This window comes from Pleurodeles waltl, chromosome 12 (assembly GCF_031143425.1).
Source record: "Pleurodeles waltl isolate 20211129_DDA chromosome 12, aPleWal1.hap1.20221129, whole genome shotgun sequence".
Lineage (NCBI taxonomy): Eukaryota > Metazoa > Chordata > Amphibia > Caudata > Salamandridae > Pleurodeles > Pleurodeles waltl.
In genome coordinates, this window is record NC_090451.1 from 655697196 (window position 1) to 655719894 (window position 22699).

The following is a 22699-nucleotide window of genomic DNA, read 5'->3' on the forward strand; positions in this document are numbered from 1 at the left end:
TATTTCCCTGAGGAGTCTCAAAGTGTCATGCGATAGGCTACAAATCACCCATACTCTCAGGCTAGCCGAAAGAGTTACGCCGACAGTTATCACACAGTGTGAGATCAGACTCAGTCCCCCTCACCGATAGTGCTGCTGCCCAAAATACAGCAGTCTCGCTCTTACAGCAAGAGTCCTATGACAGGGCCCTGAGTTGGGAAACAGCAGCTTCTTTTTTGATATGTGAACCACACAGCAAACCCTTGACTCCTTTGTGGATCTAAATATCATCACAAATATGTAGGTGGCTTGGTTACATAAAGTGTTAAAAGCTTTGAAGTCATAAATACTTTTGGCATAAGTAAGTCATTTTCTAAAGGGAAGTGAAGCAACAGTGCCCTAAATGGGCCGTTCATACCCAGTTTTCCTTTCCACAATGTTTTGATCTTTATAGTTTTGAGAATCTGATCCACTCCTCTGACAAAGGAGGTAGTTGGTAAGCAGTGCACAATTAGGTTTTAAAGAGGCAGTTTGACTCCTCTCAGCATGGGACCTCTGATGCCTACCATTTGTTGAACTCTCTCATTCTTGTTCATTTTGACCTCTGCAAATGTTTAATCTGTACCAGTGTCTGCAGATGGTGAACACGGGCATCCATTTTGGGGACCAGGACTTTATTTTATCATCAGTAGACCTAGGCTATGAGATTTTCTATGCATCTTCATTTCCGTGGAGATATTTGCAAAGGAATGGAGATTTTGATTTGGTGCTCTGGTTTATTGGACCCAGGTCAAGCTTTTTGGGTGCAAATCTTTTCTCTTAGTAATCCCTAGGATTTGTCTTTGTATGTAAATTTTAGGTCTGCTCACTGATTGTGTTAGTCCTTTACTGGTAAGACCTTTTGTTAAGAGAAAAAGACTTTGATTAAGCTAAATGTTTCCCAGAAACCAATGAGTTGAAGAATTCATCAGCATGGGTGTTTAAAGAATATGGGATGGCAGTAATTAATGAAGGGATGTTGGAAAACACTGGAGTGATTCTAACCATATATATATATATATCATATGCAGGTATGTATGGGCACAGCATTCATGTTTGGGACTGGAACAAGCATACCCGGATTCAGACTCTCGACCTGGGTGAAGATGGATCCATCCCTATGGAAGTGAAATTCCTTCATAACCCTGAAGCAACTGAAGGGTTCGTTGGGTGCTCCAGGGGCAGCTCAGTTTTCCGCTTCTACAAGACCCAGGTATGGCATACGGTTATTAGTCTTTCTCCCATGTCTTTAGTACAGTAGGAGTTAAGAGGACCGGTGCAGGATTACCAAGCTTTTCATCTCTGGATTTAACAGAGAAGCAGATGTTTTTAATGGAATGGCAGAAAAATATGAACACTCACAAAGGTATCCTACAAATTAAATCAACACAGAACAGCAAAACTTTCAATAGATGAAGGATGCCTGAATGGAAACAACAATTGCTTTTCTTGTTGTTAGACCCTCACCCATTCTACTAGTGGCATGCTTCATCATTCCTTTCTCATTGTCAGATTACGGATATTTCCTCATTGTCTAACCGTAGTTTAACTTTGTTTTTTATATAGCTCAGGGGAAGAGTGCACAAACCACATTCAGGTGAAGGACTATAGAAACTATCACCACCTAAACCTTGATGGACTTACTATATAGGTAAAAAAGAATCAGAGCATATCTCCTTTGGAATTAAATAGCGATAAGGGGTGGGTAAAATTATACAGAGCCTTTTACCTCCTTGGCAGGATGGACACTGGAGGATTGGTACAGAGATGCACAAAACCAATCACCTTTAGTAGTGGAAGAGACTGCAGATGTGGCCCAAATAGACAGAGCCTATTAGCTCTAGCAATATAAAGGTGACTCAGTGCCTTGTACCTCTAGCCTCAAGAGCCAGATGGGTCCTCATATTGTTACAGGTTTAGTGTATGTTGGCACCAATGTTTAGTGCACTCAGGCGATTGACCACAGGATACATTTCCTCTCACCTTTAGAGCTGGATGGTCGACAGGTGATTAATTAAAAAACTACCACCTCTAGAAAGGATGCGCCCAGAGGATAGGCACATGGTCACAAGGCATATCATCTGTGTGGAGGTCAGCATCTGAACAGTTGCAAGCTCCTAATGCCACATTAGCAGATATTCTTGGAAGCAAACAGCAACATTATTTCCAAAAACATAAAGCAATTACCCCATAGAGTGAAAAGAAATAAAAGGGAAGAAGTCTTAATTTGTTACTATTAACTTTCTTAAGAATAATCACTGCTTCACACACAACAATAACAACATGTGATATGGTGCGTTCCCAGAATGCTGGTTTGAAATCAGCAGTATTGTCTGTAACCTCTCAGAGATATGAGATGCCTGAAATGTCTAAAAATAAACAAATCAGAATCCATTAACTGAATTTATTGCTAAAGACATTGTAAAAGACCATTAATGACACAGAACTAATCTGTTCCCACAGAAAACATGCATGTTTTTTCCAATATATTACAGAGCAAACAATTGAATGTAGACAACCTTCTAGGTGCAAGTAGGCAAGGCATTAACTTGATAAGCCTTCAATGTGGTTTATTGAACTTGCACAGACACGAAAATCCATTCTTCCACCCTCTCCGGGGGCACTGTATACAGTCCCCCGGCTCTTAACATTGCTTGAGGAATCTCAACTTTTCCAGAACTTTTTCAATGCCACCACTTCTTACAGTACTTCACCCAATGTAAGGCACTTCACCATCTCCTGAGCCTCATCCACCCTTTTCCAAGTTTAGGAGCGCCTAGCATTAGCATTTTATTTAATCTTGCACCTTTGTCCAGGTTATCACCAGTGCACAGCTGGACTTTGTTTGACAAAACAACAGATGATTCAAGAAATCCCTGTAGCTTTTTCAGATCATAACTTATTTGCTCTAAAGGCCTCTCTTTGGCATTCCTAACTTGAGAAGTCTTGCATTGAATAGCAGCATTTTACTTAACTGCATGCCAAGCGTTCCTTACTATCTGTCTCTATGGGTTTGTCAGGGTTGCAACATGCTTGTATTGACCCTTCTCAATTTATGCACTTATTTGTTCAGTTACTTTCAGGGTTTCTAATAGGGACGTAAATAGCAGCTAGTCTAAACAAATGCCTAAACAATTAACATGTAACACACACACACACACAGAGGTGTGACCACATTTTTGGCAGGTGTTTTGAAATATTTACAGGCTTGGAGCCACTGAATTGACCAAAGGCTTCTCTCTGGTCTCTTTACCTGAATTCACAGACCAGACAGTGGAACGTTGAATTTAATGGTGTCACAGACACACCATAAATTTGATGAACATTCACAACACACTTTAACTATCTTCTGAATCATTAGCACAACCCTTAGTTTGATCATGTGGCACCCAGGTTAATATATTGTTTTCATGTACTCTGGGTTATATATTGTTGGGATTATAGGAACTGGTCAACACATTTTCTTTTAATAGAGGAGGGTGGTTATCTGTCTCTATATCATAACCAAAAAACACGGACATCTTCATATGGGTAATAGTGAATCAGTCTAGATGTCTACATTGATAATAGTTTACTTCTATAATTGCTGGGCAAGGCACAGGTGAGATTATGGGAAGCAGGCAATAAAGTGTCTTGGCCCAAAGGAACTCAATTATCATTTTGTGTATCAAAAGTGATGGATTAGATGATAACTCATGATGGGTACCATTGAACTAATCTAGGTCCTACTGAGTAACAATGAACTAATCTAACTATCTACACTGACTGCCAGATTTTTCTTTCAGCGTTGCCTAAGCCAGGTCTAGGTTTCTCAATGTTGAAACATTTGTCCTGTCATTCAGTGTTCATCATCTCACTGGGACCATGATGATTTGTTTTGTCTCATTCTTCTCCTCAAACAGAAGGGAGACTGGGCCGCCGAGAGGGTAATCAAAGTTCCCAACAAGAAGGTGGAAGGATGGGCGATGCCGGAAATGCCAAGTGGGTATTGATCTTCCTTATTAAAACAGGCTGTAAAGAGCGACAGAAGCTAAACGTTGTTTTGGGATTGATGTTGCTACCAAATGAAAACCACTAGACCTTTCAATTTACATTCTAAAAGGCATTTCAGCTACATATTAAAACAATTGTCTTCTGGAAGGTATAAATTTCCATGAGAAGCAACAGAGCAAATGCACAGTAAGCAAGTCTGTACTTGCCCACTGGGACCCCATCGCAGCCATATGTGGCTGTTTGTTCCTTGTATGGTTTGTTTCTGGGTACAGCAACTGATAGCCAGCATAGGGTGTTCTTCTATCTAGATGGAGTAAGTTGTTAGCTTGCAGTGGTGGATGCAGCTAGGGCTGGAGCAACTTCTTACGTTGCCTCATTTAGAGGATAGTACTAATGGGACATCCACCAAAAAAGGAGGATGCCACCTCTACTCTTCTCTTTGTTTTTCCACATTATTGAGAGTGCAGCCGAAGGTAGATATTTAGATAGAGGAACTGCTGTCAGCTCCACCTGTAAGGAAACTCTTCAGAGCCAGCTCAACATTGGTGGAAATTGTATCAGAAGAGTGTCCCTGACACCAATTCCACTTGTGTTCTTGTAGAGGACAGCAAGGTAAACCAGGAAAAATACTTAAAATGGCTACTATGCATTGGGATGAACTCACAGCGCAGTACAGTCATTAGTTATGTATTGCTGAAAATTGATTCCCTCTTTAAAGATCTGTCTTTAGGAATATCATAAGTGATTGATGACACAGGTTATTTTCTTCCTGAAGGAACTCCGTCTATGTATGCAGAAGGCGCTCTATTCTTTCCTGTGGGTGTAACAAAGAATTACATGGACTGGTCACCCTTTGATGAAGAGAAGTGGGGCTTAATCTAGTCCCTCTTGTTTGTTGGAGGGTAATATGGGCCTTTGAGTCTTCCTTAGCTGGGGAAAATATTATGGTTTCAATTAGTATCTCCTGTGTATGGAAGAAGTGGTTGGCTTTTCCCAGGTCTGCTTGTTGTGGACGTTGGTACCATGGGGCTTCAGAGTACAAGGCTAATGCCTATACTTGTAGGAAATAATTGATGTGAATAAAATCTTCCAGCATGCTTTCCAGGCATACGTCCATTTATCATCAATGAGCAAAGTCCTTACGGATATCCTAAGTATGCCTGTAAAGAGATACCTCATAAGTATTGTCCCGTCATAGTAAGTTAAGGGATGAAGGTGGTCAGAATATATATAGTACTTACTTTTCCGTCATTCAAGCACAAATGGAACAGGTACATAAAGGAGAGGCTCCTAGTTTCTGTTTGGTCACACTGCGGTATGGTTCTGACATCTGTTTACGTGCACCTCGATTGTCGTGGAGATCCGATGTTTAAAGTTATGACAGAAGTGACGTATGTTAACGTGGACACCTCTCCGTGTAGAAGTATGGCGGCCATTTTATTACATTTTAATTAAACTACAGGATACATTCTTGATCAAAAATGTTGTGATCAAAATGTTTCCATCAAAAGACACTTAAACAATTTTCTTTCATATTGCTCAGCTAAGGCAGAAAGACTGACACTGAGAGACAAATTAACAGTAAGAAGCTTAGAGGACACAGAGAAACAATGTGAGAAACTTGGGGCGCATTGATTGACTGTAAGCGGTTGTATGTCACAAAAGTGAGGTCAATAATATGTCTACATCTGTATCAACTATCACTGTAACCTCAGGCTAAGCATATAGTGAGAAGTATAGGTTTAATATTCAGACTCTACATTTATTTAACAATTTCAAGGTAGTCAATATTGAGGACTCAATATGTTGATGCTCTATAGTTAAACCTCAATATTGTGACTTACCAACCTCTGACGACTTGGGGCTGATGGGCTTACAGTCCAGGGAGTGAGGGGCACATGGATGCTGAACAACACGTGGAACATAGACATTGTAAGAAGCTTCTGCCACGTCGACAATGTGAGGGTTCTGGTGCACATGGATAGACAGAATGAGGTGATCACACTTTCTTGGAGTGGTTTAGTCTCAGGCATCTTCAACTCTTTATCGGACTACACTGTGTCCACAGTGCTAGTCACCTCACAAGAATATGCACTTTACAGCATGCTGAAGTATAATAAACTGACCAAATTCTACCATGTGCTATGACACATAAACTGTAGCATGGTATGTACCTTATTATTTGGGGGTCTCAGTGCTGTTTTTCCTTCATTAGGCCTCATCACCAGCATTGTGATCTCTATGGATGATCAATACTTGTTCTTCAGCAACTGGCTGCATGGGGATGTGCGTCAATATGATATATCCAACACCAGCAAGCCCAAGCTGGTGGGACAGGTGAGCATTCCCTGGTGTGTCATTGTTGATTATTAACTTTATTTAAAGTTCCTTGTTTTTCAAATGGCCATTAATTGTGTATTCATGTATTCTTCAATAATTATCATGGGACCAAATCATTCCATGTACTAATTGCTATTGAGTTATGCGGTGAAGCTCCTGTCACAACCTTTGTAGACTTATCAGGTCTTCAACAGCTTCAAATCATATTCATCATTTTTAATAAAACTGTTCTTTTGTAATATTGTTGTGAGTATATATTGTCATTGTTATTATATAAATCTTCCAATATTAAATCCTTTTGTTCATATTATTTTGGCCCAGTAAATACAATAATTACACATAATGCCAAAATTGATTCTCTCAATGCATTTCAGGTGCACATTTCCTATTGATCAAGAGATTGGATCTGTTTAGTCTCTTCAGTTGATCTGAATACAGCAGTGGACAGCGTTCATCCTAGAATCTTACATCCAATTCTTAAATCATCAAAAATCAAAACGAGGCAAATTCTTAGTAAACATTCCACAAAATATGAAAAAAGCCTCTTTTTGAGACAAAACCCATTCTGAATCATTTACTGACCACTTTTTCACTCCTTTGAAAATGTCTGTTGTGAAAATGAGCTCATGCTTATCATACTCCCTTTCTGCTTAATTGTTAAACGCACTGCAACAAATTCATTTTCGTAAGTCACATGAGTAACACTGTCCAAGCATGCTTGAACCTCAATATTGTATTGGGTTGCCAAGTCTGGTGCTCATGGTTTGAAGCTGTTGCTCCAAAGCATTTTGTTATCGCCACTTTACCCTTTTTTTATATTTTCACATAGCATTGTCATTCCACATACACGTTTAAATTCTCTGCAAGTGGATTTTCACATGAAAATTGGAGCTGTTGTGCCCTTTTGTTGTGAGAATACAGAAAATCAGCAGAATGTATCAATTTTCAAAGTCGTGATGAAAAAGGGCCATAAGATAAATCACAAGAAACCATCAAACCCACCTTCAGCTTTAATTAGCCCAAACAAATAAATACTGCTAGATTGTTCAAAATCCTACACCTTGGCCTAAACATATAAAGACCACTAAAGTATGCAAAGTTGTGGTTGCCTAGATATTTTACTTGAGACTTCATAACAAAACACCTGCGCACCTCTGTATTGTCTAGTGTGCATTCGCCTTGATGGTGATATTGTCCATGAAAAGACATAACAAAACTACTTGTATTTCGTTTTCCCAAATATGTGTATGCTACAAAAACACAATATTCTCTTGAAGCCTACATTGTGGAGTATAAATGTAAAGGATTAATTTGTACAAAACAGGTTCAGTGTGTCACACAAACACTGATGTGTGGCTTTTTTGCACCAATAGTACTTTTATTAGGGGTACACAAAATATGAAATAACGTGTAAATTCTTGACACATTATTTTACAAGTGCTGTAGTTCCTCTTTAGTGGTGGTGAAGACAGAATTGAATAAAAACTAAAAAAATAGGTAATTGTCAGCAAAATATATATCTTACCCAGGAGGTCACAACAACTACCAGTATGACTCCACATGTGAATACTGTTTTAGAGTCTGCATGGAAAAGTCCCCCCTGAATCACCATTCAAGTGGTGTCACTGTAAGATAGTTACATCAGGTAACCTCATTTTGGCAACCATTATATTAAAAACCCAAGCTGCGTTACTTTGTCCATGCCCCCACCATTTCTTAGTGATATTAGTAGGCAGGACATGTTCCTTATTAATCTGAAATGATTTGGTGCTAGATATATTGGTGTGATACAGATAATAGAGCTATCAGCCTTTTACATGACATGTTCAGCAACATGAAATCACTTGTTCCATAAATAATGATTTGCTCACAAATCACAGTTTCAATGTCTTCATCGTCATGCTTAAGCAGATCATTCAACTTTTAAAAATGTATATAGTTTTAGACAAGTAATGACAAATAACAGCTGAAGATTCAGGGTAACATAATACATTTATCGATTTTAAACGTATGTTTCAGTAAAATTGTTTTTAGATGTCTTCTTATGAGATCTTCTGATATCTTCTAAGATGTATTTTCTTCTGAGATAAGGTCTTAATTTTGGACTAATAACTCCACATCTACACTAGCTGCCAGCACGATGACTCGGCGTGGTGAATATGTGTTGCTGACACCCGCAGTCACCTGCAAGTCATGAATTTGAATTCCAGCAACAACGACTCAGCCTTCTGAGCTTGGTACTTTGAACGCCATTAAAGTGGGTGATAGTAACATCTGTAATTTAGATTGCTTTAAATGGAAAACATGGCATACAAAGTGCCAGAAATAAATTGTTCATCAAAAATCAGACAGCGGGCACACTTGATCCAAATAAAATAAAGAAAGCTGCGCACTATCCTATGCCAAAATTATTAAACTCAATCTAGAAATTGCAGCGAAAGATAGGTAAGCAGAATTCATTGGATTTGTTGCATAAGCATGTTCCAGAATTGACTGCTGTATGAAATGTGTTCCATATTTATTGTTGTTTTTGTTTTTTTACGCTGAAACATATCCATTCTTTGGCTATGAGCTTGATGTATTTGTCAGCCGACATGGTTCGCCCCAGTTGCATGAGCCAACAATCTTCCCAAGGCATTATCAGTAGTCACAGTAGCACTGAATGAGGCGGTTCATAAATGTGTCATAAATGATTTATTGTGTGTTTTTGTGACTACATTGACATATGCTGAATAAAGATATTTTGGAATTGGAGTGAGAAGTAGCAGTCTCACTGAAATATGTGAATAAGCACCTTACTCATGTTGAAAATAAGTTTTTATCTTTGTCAAGTCTGTGTTATAACAACAAATTGGGGTTGATTCAAATCTGGCCCATGTAGCCAGGCAGAAAAGGGTTGCTACCCACAATGAATTAGACCTATGCTACTAATTTAAAAACGAGGTAAAGTTGGATCAACTTCTCAGGTATTCAAATCTGTGGCTTGCTAGATAGGCATTTCCATCTTTTGGAACGCTCAAACTACTAAAGCTAATTATGAGGGCTTATTCAGCATCGTGGACTACATGAACTGGTACAGAAGCCAACTTGGAAGGTAGAGCAAAGATATGACCCAGGTTTATCATGTGTTGCAGGTGTGGATTGGTGCCGGCATTGCCAAAGGTGGACCAGTAACCGTGGTGCACGATGAGGAACTTAAGTGCCAGCCAGAGCCTCTCATCTTGAAGGTATGCAGTAACAATTCACCTAAGTGATCTCTCCTCATTATCGGGCATTTTACTCTCCTCCTTAACAGCAGTTCCCTAATGTGGACTTCCAGCATATGTCAACCTCTGAAACTATAAACATGGCTGCCAAACTGAAGCTGATCTTCTACGATCACTTATTTATGGCCTAAAGATGAGATACCTAGCAAAAGCTTGGTCCCTGAACTTCAACTAAAATATGTATTCCCCATTTGATAATGGTAATTGGTTCTGTGGTTTATGTCTACCTTTATACCTCCTCATCAACTCCAAATATGGCCAAACAGTCCACAGACTGAATGACAACCATTAAACCTCTGTGTGGAGACATGTTGCAGTGGTATTTATAGCCCAACATATAAGGTTAAGCGGAAAGGCCAATGCTTCTACAACAACCTCGTGAAAGAAACATCTAAGTGTTTACACCTCTTGACCCTCCAGTGGAAGATATTGTCACAAGCATTATTCTCATCATAAAGGGATTGATTATTCCACTCTCTCCTTAAATAATGTTTTGCTTTGAAATAACATTCTAAATGCGACTGCCCAATTTAGAAAGACTACAAAAGCCTTTGTAATTTTCTGATTAAACACAGTTGCCTTACATTGCCATTAACAGCTCTAGGTGCTCTGTTGAGGCCTGCAGTATATTTTTATCTAGAGAAATCTTTGAGTCAAAAGTATCACCTGCTTCAAAGAGACCCACAGCATGTTTGGGGGGCCCTATCCCACCCTTTCATGGACTCTGCTCATCCTTAGGGTAAATTTTAGTAACTAAAGATCAGACTGCCATAGATAGTTTTAGTGCCTCTTGGTACCCTGGTGTCCAGCCCAGTTGTAATGAGGCCTGTGGGGTACACTGTTGTTTCTCCTCCCAAAGAGGGAGCGGGAGAAGTTTAGCTACCTGTGCAGTATTACAGGAGATTGTCATTGTATTCATAAACAGAGGATGAGTGGGTGATGAGTAGTGAATGTGATGTCCTGTATCCAACACTTTATACAATTCCTGCCTTCAATTGTATTATGGGCAGTCCAAGAAATGGATATCCTTCCCAAATGTTCAGAACGCCACAGACACTTAGTACTGATCCAGCATCCTTCTTTATTGTGGATAAACATATATAACTAGATCTTGCGAACAAGTATAGAATATCTTTTGGTGGGATGAGGCCCACCTAGACCTTGCAGAGTCAGTCTTGGCCATTCCCATAGTAATCTCACATTCATGTACACAATCACACTTGCATACAAACACACACTCTCTCAACACATATGTACATGTGACTATTGCGACTCACTCTCCCATCTGCATTCCTGTAGGCTTACCGAGCCATAACCCCACTCTAACCATCTTGCTTATGATATAATGCTCTTGTAATAAGGTAGACATTGAATTGGTGACAGAGTATTTGTCTACCAGATGCTCCTAATGTCTTGTCTTTTGAAACAGGCAGTACTTGGGAGCACAGCAATTCTATGCTAAAAAGCTGCAGCTGGTTCAGAATGCGACTTTAGCCTGTGGCATGCCTTAGCAAACTAGATGAAAATGCAATCCTGCTTCATGACTCATGCGTGTTACCAGTGAAGCAGCTCATTCCATTCATATCTTTAGGTATTGTCCCTAAGATCTTACAGAAAATCTGCCCTTATTCTCTCCATCTTTTCTTGATTGTATGAATATGTTCTACTCTTTGTTTATCTCTCTAGAGCTATCTGACATCAAGCATATGGTCCATTGCAGAACACCATACTAACAAAGGCCACAAAAGCCTTGCCAGAGTAATGAACCTGACCTACATTGATGCTACCTTGACTACAAATATGTCTAGATTCTCTGCTAGCACCTACAGCAGACTTGTGCCTACAGAAATCTTTATTAGATGTAAGAGGAACCACAGCATGTTGAATCTGAAGAAAGCTCAGTCTAACAGCACCAGGGTCGGATTAAGTGTTTGACATGCACAAATATAATTACTTCGATTTATGCACTTGAATTACCTTGACTTCTACTGACCCTTACTTGGGCTATGGTCATTACAGAGACTATGGCCATCAGTTCAGCGTCCTTCTGCATAAGCCAGGTAGATTGAGTATTGAACTTCCAATCCTTTCAATTCTAGTACTGGAGCTATGTCAAGGTCGATGTAATGTCCCTGGGCGAACGAAAAGTGAGTAGAAGTGCTGGGAGATAAAGTAACTGTCACACAAAGTAATGTTCAGTAGAAGTCATGGTATTCCTACTAATAGGGGTGGACTGTTAAACACAAATGCTAGAGTCCTGAAACGCCAATGGACAATTTCAGGTTAAGTAAGTAAGAAGCAGAGAATGATGATAGGTCAAAGACACCTCCATAGGCCAGAGGGGCAGCTGCAAAATTCATTCATTTCTTTAATCTAAAGGCTTCCCTTTTCTTCTATTTTAAAGCCACTCAGAGATAGCTGACATGTTAAGATAATGTTAGAAACTTAGGGCTCAGGGTGGGGTTATTCAAATTATTTAACCCCTGTTAGTTAGCCTTCCTGTATGGAATTAACCATTTGTGTGGAATTTTCTGCTCATCAAGGACTATTCAGCAGTACCAAATGGAAAAGCAGTTTATATTATTTGATAGATTTTCTTAAATTAGGTCATGGGTATAAACCTTCGATGATATGGTTCGGAGTATTACATCTTTCAAAGCATACAGCCAAAGCCATCGGTTTTTACAGGCCAATCTTGAATAATGTCTATTAAGTACCCTAGAACTTCAGAGTTTATCATAGTACTTAAAAATCATTATCCTCTGCAGCAACAACATTTTCATAATAGTCCATTGGAAAGGTCTGTAATCAGTTTGATCTCTGGGTGCACATGGGACTAGCGTTTATGTCATAGAAAATGTAGTGCCCATATGATGCAATGTAGCACTGTAAAAAGGTTTGTACAAATTGTGTCAGACAATATAATCCAAATGTAATGTTCTATGATTGCCCTGCATATCCCCTGTACTAGTGAACATCCCATCAGAATTTTTGTTCCAGAAAATAAAATATCAAATTTCTTACTGTTATGTGCTTCTGTGACGGGTTTATGAGAAGGTGTTGGCCGTGTATGTCGATGGATGCTGCTAAAACGTTGCAGCCTGCTTTAAGCACTATTAATTTACCACACAATTATGGCAGCTGAGCAGCTTCGTTATGCTAATTGTGTTGCTCAGTTAGAAAGATTGTTGAGGGTCAAACATGGCCACTGTGTAGCTCAGTTACTCAATTCTGCCGATGTGGTGCCTAGTGTGTTGCGCAGTTGTACCCATTGTGCTGTTCACTTATGTCAATTATGCCAGTGGTGCTGCTCAATTACGCATGCTGTCAGACTGGCCGCGCTTCCCACTCATGCTTGTGGTGCTTTTCAGCTACTTCTGGTGGGCTCTTCTATGCCACCTGATGCTTTTCTCACACCACGTTCCGCACACATATCACTACGGTTCTGCACAATTAGTCCTCCTCATGTTCACAATTATACTTATGCTCATTTATGTCCACGAGTGAAAAAGAGGATGGATGGAGGGATGAGTGAAAGGGAGAATGACTGGATGAATGAAAGGATGAATGGATGATGAGAGAAACAGTAAAAGATGAATGAATGAAAGGATGGATAGATGAGTGAAAGGGCAAATGGATGAATCAATCAATGGATGGATGGAGTAAAAGGCGGATGGATGGATGAGTAAAAGGATGGATAGATTGATCTAAGAATGAGTGAAAGGATGGTTGTAAGGATGGCTTAGTGAAAAAAATGAATGGATGATCGAAAGTTTGGATGGATGAATGACTTAAAGGATGGTTGGATGAATGGATAAAAGGGGATGGATAAGTGAAAAGTATGGATGACTGAGTGAAAGGATAGATATGTTTGGATATGTTTGAAGATAGATGGATAGGTTTGAATATGGCTAGGTGGACGGATGAACATGTTGGTGACAGACAGAATGTTGGATGAAAGACTGAATGGATGACAGAATGTGGAGGTGAAATGGGGGATGTCGGTGGGTGGATGGCAGGATGAACAGATAAATGGATAGATGCTTGGATGGAAGAGACATACATGCAAGCTCATCTGTAGAGGGTCACTATGCCTTGCTTCGCTTGCTTGGTGTGATAAGAGTTGGGGGATCATTTAATTTTGGGCTCTCCCTTGCCAGGATCTTGGGGTCTACATCGATCTGTTACTCTGTTGAATCGCTTCGATCTCGGGGGCAGGGGGTTGCAGTCCGGTTCTAGACTGTTAGCATAGATGCAACCATAGGCAGGTAGGTGAGGAGGAGGGGTGCAAGAGGTCGTGTTGGTAGCTGATACAAGTGGAAGGAAATGGAAGCCATTCTGCATAGCGGGGCGACAGAGCGGTCTCTCTCATGAGGCGCCATAGCCTCCACAGTGAATATTCTTGCCTCCTCCAAGACTGCATCCCAAGCAGAGGCAGTGGGCTAGCTTGTACTCTTGTCATTTAATTAATTACGAATTATTTTCATATTTCAGGGTAAGAAGATTCAGGGGGGACCTCAGATGATCCAGCTCAGCTTTGATGGAAAGAGGTTGTACTGTACCACCTCCTTGCTCAGCTTCTGGGACAAGCAGTTCTACCCAGAGATGGTGAAGTAAGAGACGCCGCCTCTATTGTACTCTAGGATCGTAACTCGAAACATGGAATTGCAAGAGAGAGAGAGAGAATGTTAAAAAAAAATCTGTAATATCCATAGAAAAACTATAAGTAGTCTATCACATATCTCGAAACTTTTGTTTCCCCTCAAATTGGTATTGAGAAACATATTATGAGGGCCTGTGTGCCCATAGGTTTCCACTGTCCACGCAAGACCAGACCTATTGGCTTTGTCGGTACTTGTTTTCATAGTGGAAGTTTGTGTTGTCTTGTTTCACGTGGAAATATGGCCCTGGATGAACACCTAGAAGTGCTTTGTTTCTGCAAACTCTTGTTTTAATGTGTGAATGGTGGAATGAATAGGCCTGCAGATGGAAAGTCCTATTAGAAGAAAGACTCAGTAATGTGTTAAAAAATGTTTTCAATTTTTCTGCTCTTCTCTTTTTCAGAGAAGGGGCAGCGATGCTTCAGATCGACGTGGACACTGAGAAGGGCGGTCTGACCATCAACAAAGATTTTCTCATCGATTTCGGGAAGGAGCCTTCTGGGCCATCCCTCGCCCATGATATGCGCCTCTCTGGAGGGGACTGCTCGTCTGACATCTGGATATAGTTGGCAGACGCCTTGGTGGGCTCGAGGGTCATGGGTGTTAAGGGTTGCTGGCTTCACGTTATTAACGAGTTATTTTTTTTCAAAAAATCTGTTAGGACCTTTTATACCTCCCAAAACGGTTTTCCTCACTTCCACATACTCTGCTTTTCCTGGCATGTGCATAATATGTCACCCTAAATAAAAATAAAAATGAATAGTTTTTCAAAAAGTCCGCATCACCATCAGGGTTTAGAGTCTCTCTCTCTCTTTGTGTCAGGCCATCTTTTCCGTCACAACTGAAGGATTATGCATCTATTGTGGACTGTTTTACCCCCATAACCAACATCTGTACCTAGGTAATCTTGGGACTTTCTTTCAGTTTATGGTAAAATCACCCAGTGCCTTCAATCGGCCATCCATATTACCTCATTAATACTAGCCCATCTTCGCATTTTAACGACCAAATTGCCAAAGGTAGTCAAAAACGGTTATTTTTTTTCTTTAGGAGGCATTGTTCACCTTGGCAATAAATATTAGTTACTTCTCTTGGCCAGTAAACCACTTCAGGTGCATTAAGGGATATCCATTGTTTTTCTTACACATTTCATGTCTAGCGAGTAACATAATGCAGAATAGCATTTTGTCTTCTAGATATCTTCAGACATATCTCCACACCTCCTTGAGTCAATATCAATCATACGTAATGTTGGTCTTACCATAATTAGTTGCTCAAAAATGTTTGAAAGTTTTCATTACTTGTTCCCAGAAAGTTGTCAGTGCAGGACAACTTACAAGCATGTGTAGACCTCCACAAGGTTTCTGGCGCCGTGTGTTTTTCTCACTGTCTCACCACTTCCAGTTTCCTCTACTGCTCTCATTTGGGGACATCACTCATCAGAGGAGGAAGAAGGGGATACCAGCTTTCAGGTGTGCTTTAAATGAATGTTTTTCTTCTCCCCCGGGGATGATACAGAGGTGACCCGCTGGCTTGCCTGCAGAGGACGCAATGATTCAGTGTGCTGTGTAAAGGCTATCAGGGCAAATACAATGTCAGCCGCAGCATTACAAAAGACACTTTCAATCTGGTGGACCACAGGCAAAGGTGCCCACTCTGGTGAACCTGCCCTAAAATGGCTTCTCTAACAGGAGGGCACAGAGCTGCTAGTGAGTGGAGGTGGTGCCCAGATATCCCCAAACCAACAGGCCACAGCTCAAGAGTGCCAGGAGTTTATTATTTAGCACCTTAGCTCAATGTATGGGGTGTTTTTGCTCACCGAGTCCCGGGAAGCAAGGTGGGTTTATGGGCTCAATCCTACTAGACAAATGAGGCTTCCTACCTTAAGTTCTTCAGCAGATGAAGGGGCCCTTCAGCCCACCAGGTTAGGTTCCAATGAAGGCAGCTTGTGGTGATACGTGCTTTGCATTTTTCCTATTTTGGAGCACCCTTTGGCAGTCATTTATTCATCCTAGATACATGCTTATTACTTCATTAATTGTTTACATTTTATAGTGTGATGGTTTGATATAGGGTAATAGTACATAAGAGGCTCGTTTTGTATTCAACGGCGTAATTAATAAAGTAGAGTAAATGTCAGCAAGTGTGCAGGAGAAAGTCACAAGTTACTTTTTCACACCTTATCTCCTAAACCACAGGGCCTATTTGTCTCATTATAACACCAAGGAATTGCACATAATTTAGAATGACAGGCATTTTATCGGAGAGAGACGCTTCAGCATCTTAGTCGAGCATCACATCATTAAGAGCCTGCAAGAAGGCCTATCACTGCCACGGGCTGGTCGAACTGGTCACTTTCATAAGCAAATCGCATCAAAACAAAGGCAGAGACTGACCTTACTCACTGCACGCCGAGAAACATTACAATACGAGTGAGAGGTATGTTTGTATAAAGGGCACCTAAGAAACTTGTTTTTATGGCATTTTTGGTGCTAAAGTAGGTAACAGCTAGAGCCTAGAAAGGAAAGTGAGGTATTCCAACACAGACTGAATCCATCAATGATGTGGCTTAATGATCACCATCTGATATGCCGCCATTTATGTCATATTTACAAGTATTGCATTTTTGCTTTTCACCGCTATTTTTATTTCTGCAGTACTGCTCATTTATATAATGTGCACTGGAACAGTTGTTTAGTATTTAATAAAAACCTTTTGAAAATTATATAATGTGGACTTCTTGTATGTGTCCATCTTTTGGAGAAGTGGGTTAAGAACTCAATAAATATAATACTGGCAGTCTCTAGCAGTAATGATGGTTATCCAGTATGCTTTGCCTCCAAGCAAGTCATGACAGAGGCATGGGCCAGCCTGTCGGTCTTTCCTGCCCCTGTTGGTAAGTTAGTTCAAACCTGGGCTCGCCAGGGGTGTGGGTGGGGAGGGGCGCTACAAAAGTCTATCTGGGCAGTATTTACAAGGTGACCTGTAAACATATATTACCGGGATAAGGACTGGCCTAAGCGAGGCACTTACAAATTAAATAACCAAGGGGGTCATTCTGACCCCGGCGGGCGGTGGTCGCCGCCCGCCTGGCGGGAACCACCATTTGGCCGCTCCGCGGTCAAAAGACCGCTGCAGCCATTCCAACCTTCCCGCTGGGCCGGCGGGCGCTAACATTGGTAGCGCCCGCCGGCCCAGCGGGAAGGGGGCCTGCAACACTGAAGCCGGCTCTGAATGGAGCCGGTGGTGTTGCAGGTGTGCGACGGGTGCAGTTGCACCCGTCGCGCTTTTCACTGTCTGCTAAGCAGACAGTGAAAAGCTTCTGGCGGCCCTGTTAGGTGCCCCCTGGGGCCCGTAGACACCCGTTACCGCCAGCCTCTTCCTGGCGGTGACAACCGCCAGAAACAGGCTGGCGGTAAGGGGGTCAGAATCCCCATGGCGGCGCTGCTTGCAGCGCCGCCATGGCGGATTCGCCCAGCCGGGGGAAAACCGACGGGAAACCGCCGGCCCCGGTTTTCTGACTGCGGCTTTACCGCCGCGGTCAGAATGGGCAAGGAAGAACCGCCAGCCTGTTGGCGGTGCTTCCGTCATTCGCGGCCCTGGCGGTCTTTGACCGCCAGGGTCGGAATGACCCCCTAAGTCTATTACAGGCATAGAAAGGAGACACCACATTGGGCTCATTAGAGTCTTAAGAAAAATAATCTGGTTCCATCATTCAGAGCCACAAGAAAGGGCAAGAGAGCATATTTTATGTTTTAATATTCAAATGTCGGACCAGTATAAGTCTTACTTTTGTAACACTGAATCTCGATGATGGGCTGAATGTTGGGTCTGGCCTATTAACACCTTTTGCCAGCCTCATGTTATAAAAGAAATACAAAATGAAAAAAATATTCACAACTATCTATACATAGGGAGGCTTTGGGGTGGCCCTTTTCATTTGTCTCTTCAACTGTCGTTCCCATGTTGCCTGTGCCCACTGCAGCATACAGCAGGCGGTAATGGGTCAGCCCACTTTAGGTATTAGCTCTGTTGCACATGAGTGATGGCATTTTCACATTAACATATGCACTTAAAAAAGAAGTGCACCTCACTGACAGAGTTTCTTCACCAACACTTTACTTTGCTATCGCTATTGTTCTTGTCATTCTTTTTTTATGTTTAGTCATTCTTAAGTGCATACACTCCACCTTCAGGATACAATAAACCATTTGTACTTTTTCCTTTTTGACATTAAAATCATATTTTCCTATTGCAGATTTTAAAACTAAATCAAGTTTCTCTACCTGTTCTAAGCATGTCTTTCTGCTAGGAAGCACTCTTACTACTACTATTCAAATTATGTTTGGTTACTTTTTTTAAATACCGATTTTTTTTTATTACAAGCATTTCCTGGTCACGTTTACATAGTAGCATGTTTCTTTTTTTTGTGGCGTATGCTTGCAATAAAAATGTTGAAAAAAGACGTATTGTATTGACCAATGCATGTTCTTACAAGTTTTACACCTTTGCTTTTACTTGAAAAGTGGCTTTGGCAATGCAATAGGCGGTAGCTTTTGTTATGGAAACTCCTCCGATGCACACCTCAGTGGGAATTAAATCACCACCAGGCACTGTTTCCAGAAGATAATGGAACACTAGCATTCCATGCCAAACCCAAAGTATTAGCTGCCTTGTTTGAAAATGTTAATTACAGTTTTTTTTAATATATTAAAGTTGGCACTGACTTTCAGGTGTGCCAAGCCCGGGGCTGTTAGGCTACATTCTCTTCTATCACACCTTCTGTCGGCCCTCTGACGACTTCTCTTCTCTGCCAAGACAGAAAGACAGTAGGATAATCTCAGAGAAAAGACTGAAGCAGAATATCTTGATACAGCCTGAAAGATCTTTAAAGACCAGCATTCTGAGCACTTGAATGCGCACAGAAGATTAGACCATGAGCTCTTGAGAAGACCATGATAAGTACCCTCAGATAAGGTTAGAGCCTGAGTACCAGAGCTGGTGAATCTCTTGAGCTCTGGAGAACATCAGGACGTGTACATATAAGCAAGCAGAGCGGTTTAGGTCTTGGAAGGTCAAAGTGTGAGCTCTGATAACAATCTAAGCATAAATTCTGAAAAAGAACAGGGTCTACTCCCATAGGAAACTGGAGGTTAAGCCTTGGGGATGAAAAGAACTTAGCTGTGGAGAAAAACAGGACTATAACCGATGGAGAAGGCAGGAGTTTGAGATCTGGAGAAGACTGGAGCTTCAGCTTTTATGAAGTTCAAGAGATAAAACCATAGATAAGCAACTGAGCACATTGGGATAATCCAGAGATTTCATAGAGAAGATTAGAGTCTGAAATCTGCATCAGATCAGTGTCTATCTCTGGGGAAGATTAGAGCTTGAGCTCGGGAAGTTGTCAGGAGTTGAACCCCCGGAGAAGATTAGACGTTTAGCTCTGGAGAAGATCAGGAGACTCACCTCCAGAATAAATCAAGGTCCCAAGTGAGTGCAATAGATTAGATTGTTGCATAAAGAGTGCAGTGGTGCAGTGTAGAGTGGCACAGAGTGCAATGGTGTAGAGTATAGTGGCATAGAGTGGAGTGCTGCGTAGTGCAGCTGGGTGTAGTGGAGTGATGCAGAGTGGATTGCAGTGGCATAGAGTGAAGTATGTATGGTGTGGTAGCACGCTGCCATTACAGACAACACATTTTGTAATTGAAATGACCCTTTCATTTGCACAGACTTACAGTTTCACTAATAAAACTAAACAGTGCACAAACAACGTCTGGAAATGGCATCACATAGTGTACTGATTTATTTTGATCACATTAAACTATTTGTTTCCAACACACTTCGGAATTAACAAAAAAAATGTTGCTTAATTTGTGCTTTTCCTAATTCTAATATATTCTCAAATATTAGTTCATTTAAATCTTGTTGTGTGCTAGAAACGAAACCCTCTTCTAACCTGAGTATCTACCAAGTGTAATATAAATCCTCTCACTTTAAAGTCAAAGAAAGAAAAGTAAACACCAAGCTCCCTCAGAAGACAAAGCCTAATATTTCATCTCTATCTTTGAATGCACAGTAAATGTGACAAGATGAGAACAAGATTTGCAGGCTTGTTTACAGAAAGAAGCACCAGGGAAGATTACAAGGAGAGACAGTGTGAAAGGCTTTACTTCTTGGGAGGGATGAACTCGCCCTACACAGCCTAAACAAATAAAGCAAGCAAATGGGAAGCTAGAAAATGTGAGTTACAAACCACAAAGTCAATAGTAAGCAATGGGCAGAAAGCATTCCCAGAGAAGCTTTCTGAATGTCCCCTAGATGTCTTTAGCAAACCAGACAGATGTGCTGGCTAGTAGGCTTTGACGTAAAAAGTTAGTATTATTTGACTGGTGGTACAGGCCCTTAATTTCTAAAACTCATTTCTTCACACCTATTACAAATGACAAATTTATTAACCTACCTAGTATCATCCAAAGGAACACACTGAGCGTTTTGGTAATCAAACGTTATTAATAATGTCAGAATAATTAATTTTCCTTGCGTAAGCACAGCCAAAAACTAAATACTAACAGTCTGGCATCCCCTTTACTTTGCACTAATGTCGTTCGAGATTTTCAGGCGATAGTATGAAAACTGCTTGAAAGAACTCATTGAGATTTGATTTCCCAGCAGCCCGTGTTACCTGCTTGGCTGCCTTTCCTCCGTCCCTGGAATTCTGGTGACATCTGATATCTGAGATGGAGATTCTGCAGGTTGGTTCACGTTCATTGAAGGCGAGGATTTTGCTGTACTTTGCCAAATTTAGGGGGCTGGTCCTTTTAATTATATCTTCCATTGCTCTGCAGAGGTGGAGAACTTGCACAGACAAAACCAAAATACAGGTGTAAAACTATAAATGTCAGGGGGAAAGTATCTTAAATTTCAATAGGTGTACGTTTGTGTTTTAGTGAAAAGTTATTGTGTTGAGCACACTTTATTTGTGTGAAAATACTAATGCGTAATGTAGATTTTTTTTTTAAGAGAAGTATTCTTATAGGCGGTGTGTTACTTGTTGCTGCATAACATCAGAGTAACAGAAAATCAGATTGGGTGAAATCAGCCTCTTTTTAGGTATTATCTATGTAGATCTGAGGAACCTCAACCATCCCCCAACTAAACACCCAAAAATGGAGTCTTCAGGGTGACCTGAGTAATGGTCACAAGCCAATATACGTGACTTTCTTATTTCTTGTTTGCATACCCTTCTTGGTGAAGCATCTGCCTACCTTGCTTGTGGGTGTCTTCAACTCTAGGGTCTCAGAGTTTTCCCTCCTGTCCCAGGAACTACCCTGGCTGGTGAATTAGTTCTATTCTCCATAGGTGAAGCCTGATGAGGCTCCAGAGAGCTATAAGTCCCTTTACAGGAGGCTGGGATGACTACTGGCCTCTCTTTGCCCTTAGCCTTGCAGAAGAAACTGGAGAATGGGTGGAGTTCTTGAGCCCCCAATCCTAACCTTCCAAGGGCAAGTGGGAAAACTTCATGGCATGCAAAGGATCACAGTATTTTTAATACACAGCTTTGTTGGCATCTCTAGAAACTAAATAATAATAAAGGTTAAGACAGGACATGGCTATTAGGACATGAGGGTGTACAATTATATGATTATGGAAGGAAAGTCCAATCCAAATAGTCAAAAAGGTTATAAGACTATATAATTATACAACATAGGTGCGTCCATGGTTACATCACTTGCAGCAAGTCCAAAAAGTGTGTCTCCAACCACAAGGAAAACTGTAAGATAATGTCTTAGGAGTTATCCAAACATATGCTACAGTTCAAGCCCTGTATGAGGTCAGCGTGCACTCCACACTGTGTGATGTTTCTGTTGGCACTTCCTTGCCCATTAAACCGGTCGCTCCAAGACCATGGAGTGATACAAAGCCTCTAGCCTAGCACTTCTGGTAAGGGAAGTTTACTGCAAGCCATTTGTTGTGATGTCTCCAAGGGCATGTCGAGGCAGTGCGTCAGGGCAAGCACATTGTAGTTTTGTCAGATATTTGTGCCTGTAGATCTGTTTGGCATGTCTCCATTTCGACCAGCTTGTATCTGTTTGGTATGTAAAAGTCTTCTGCTCTGGATACTAAGGGCCTGATCATGATCTTGGCAGACGGGGTTACTCCATCAAAAATGTGACGGATATCCCATCCGCCATATTACGATATCCCGTCCGCCATATTACGATCCCATTATATCCTTTTGAGATCGTAATATGTCACATTTGTGATGGAGTATTCTATCCACCAACATCGCAATCAGGCCCTAATATTTTAGGGAGCCCATCGGACAGATTATGCTGAAAGGCATGGAGGCAAGACTTTGTTATTGTTCGATGCTTGCATCACTAAAGTTATCTGTAAGGATAGGTCTGAATATGTACTCCT

At 41.0% G+C, this 22699-nt stretch overlaps 1 protein-coding gene across 1 annotated transcript in view; it reads left to right on the plus strand.

Annotated features, from left to right (window-relative positions):
• Positions 1-17000, plus strand: part of LOC138268572 (methanethiol oxidase-like) — a 42911-nt gene extending 25911 nt beyond the window's left edge. The window contains exons 7-12 of the mRNA XM_069218348.1: positions 1050-1231; positions 3921-3999; positions 6227-6348; positions 9486-9578; positions 14112-14230; positions 14682-17000. Of these exons, the coding sequence (XP_069074449.1) occupies positions 1050-1231; positions 3921-3999; positions 6227-6348; positions 9486-9578; positions 14112-14230; positions 14682-14844 (758 nt within the window). The 3' untranslated portion in view covers positions 14845-17000. The remainder of the gene's footprint in view (positions 1-1049; positions 1232-3920; positions 4000-6226; positions 6349-9485; positions 9579-14111; positions 14231-14681) is intronic.
• Positions 17001-22699: the final 5699 nt, after the last annotated feature.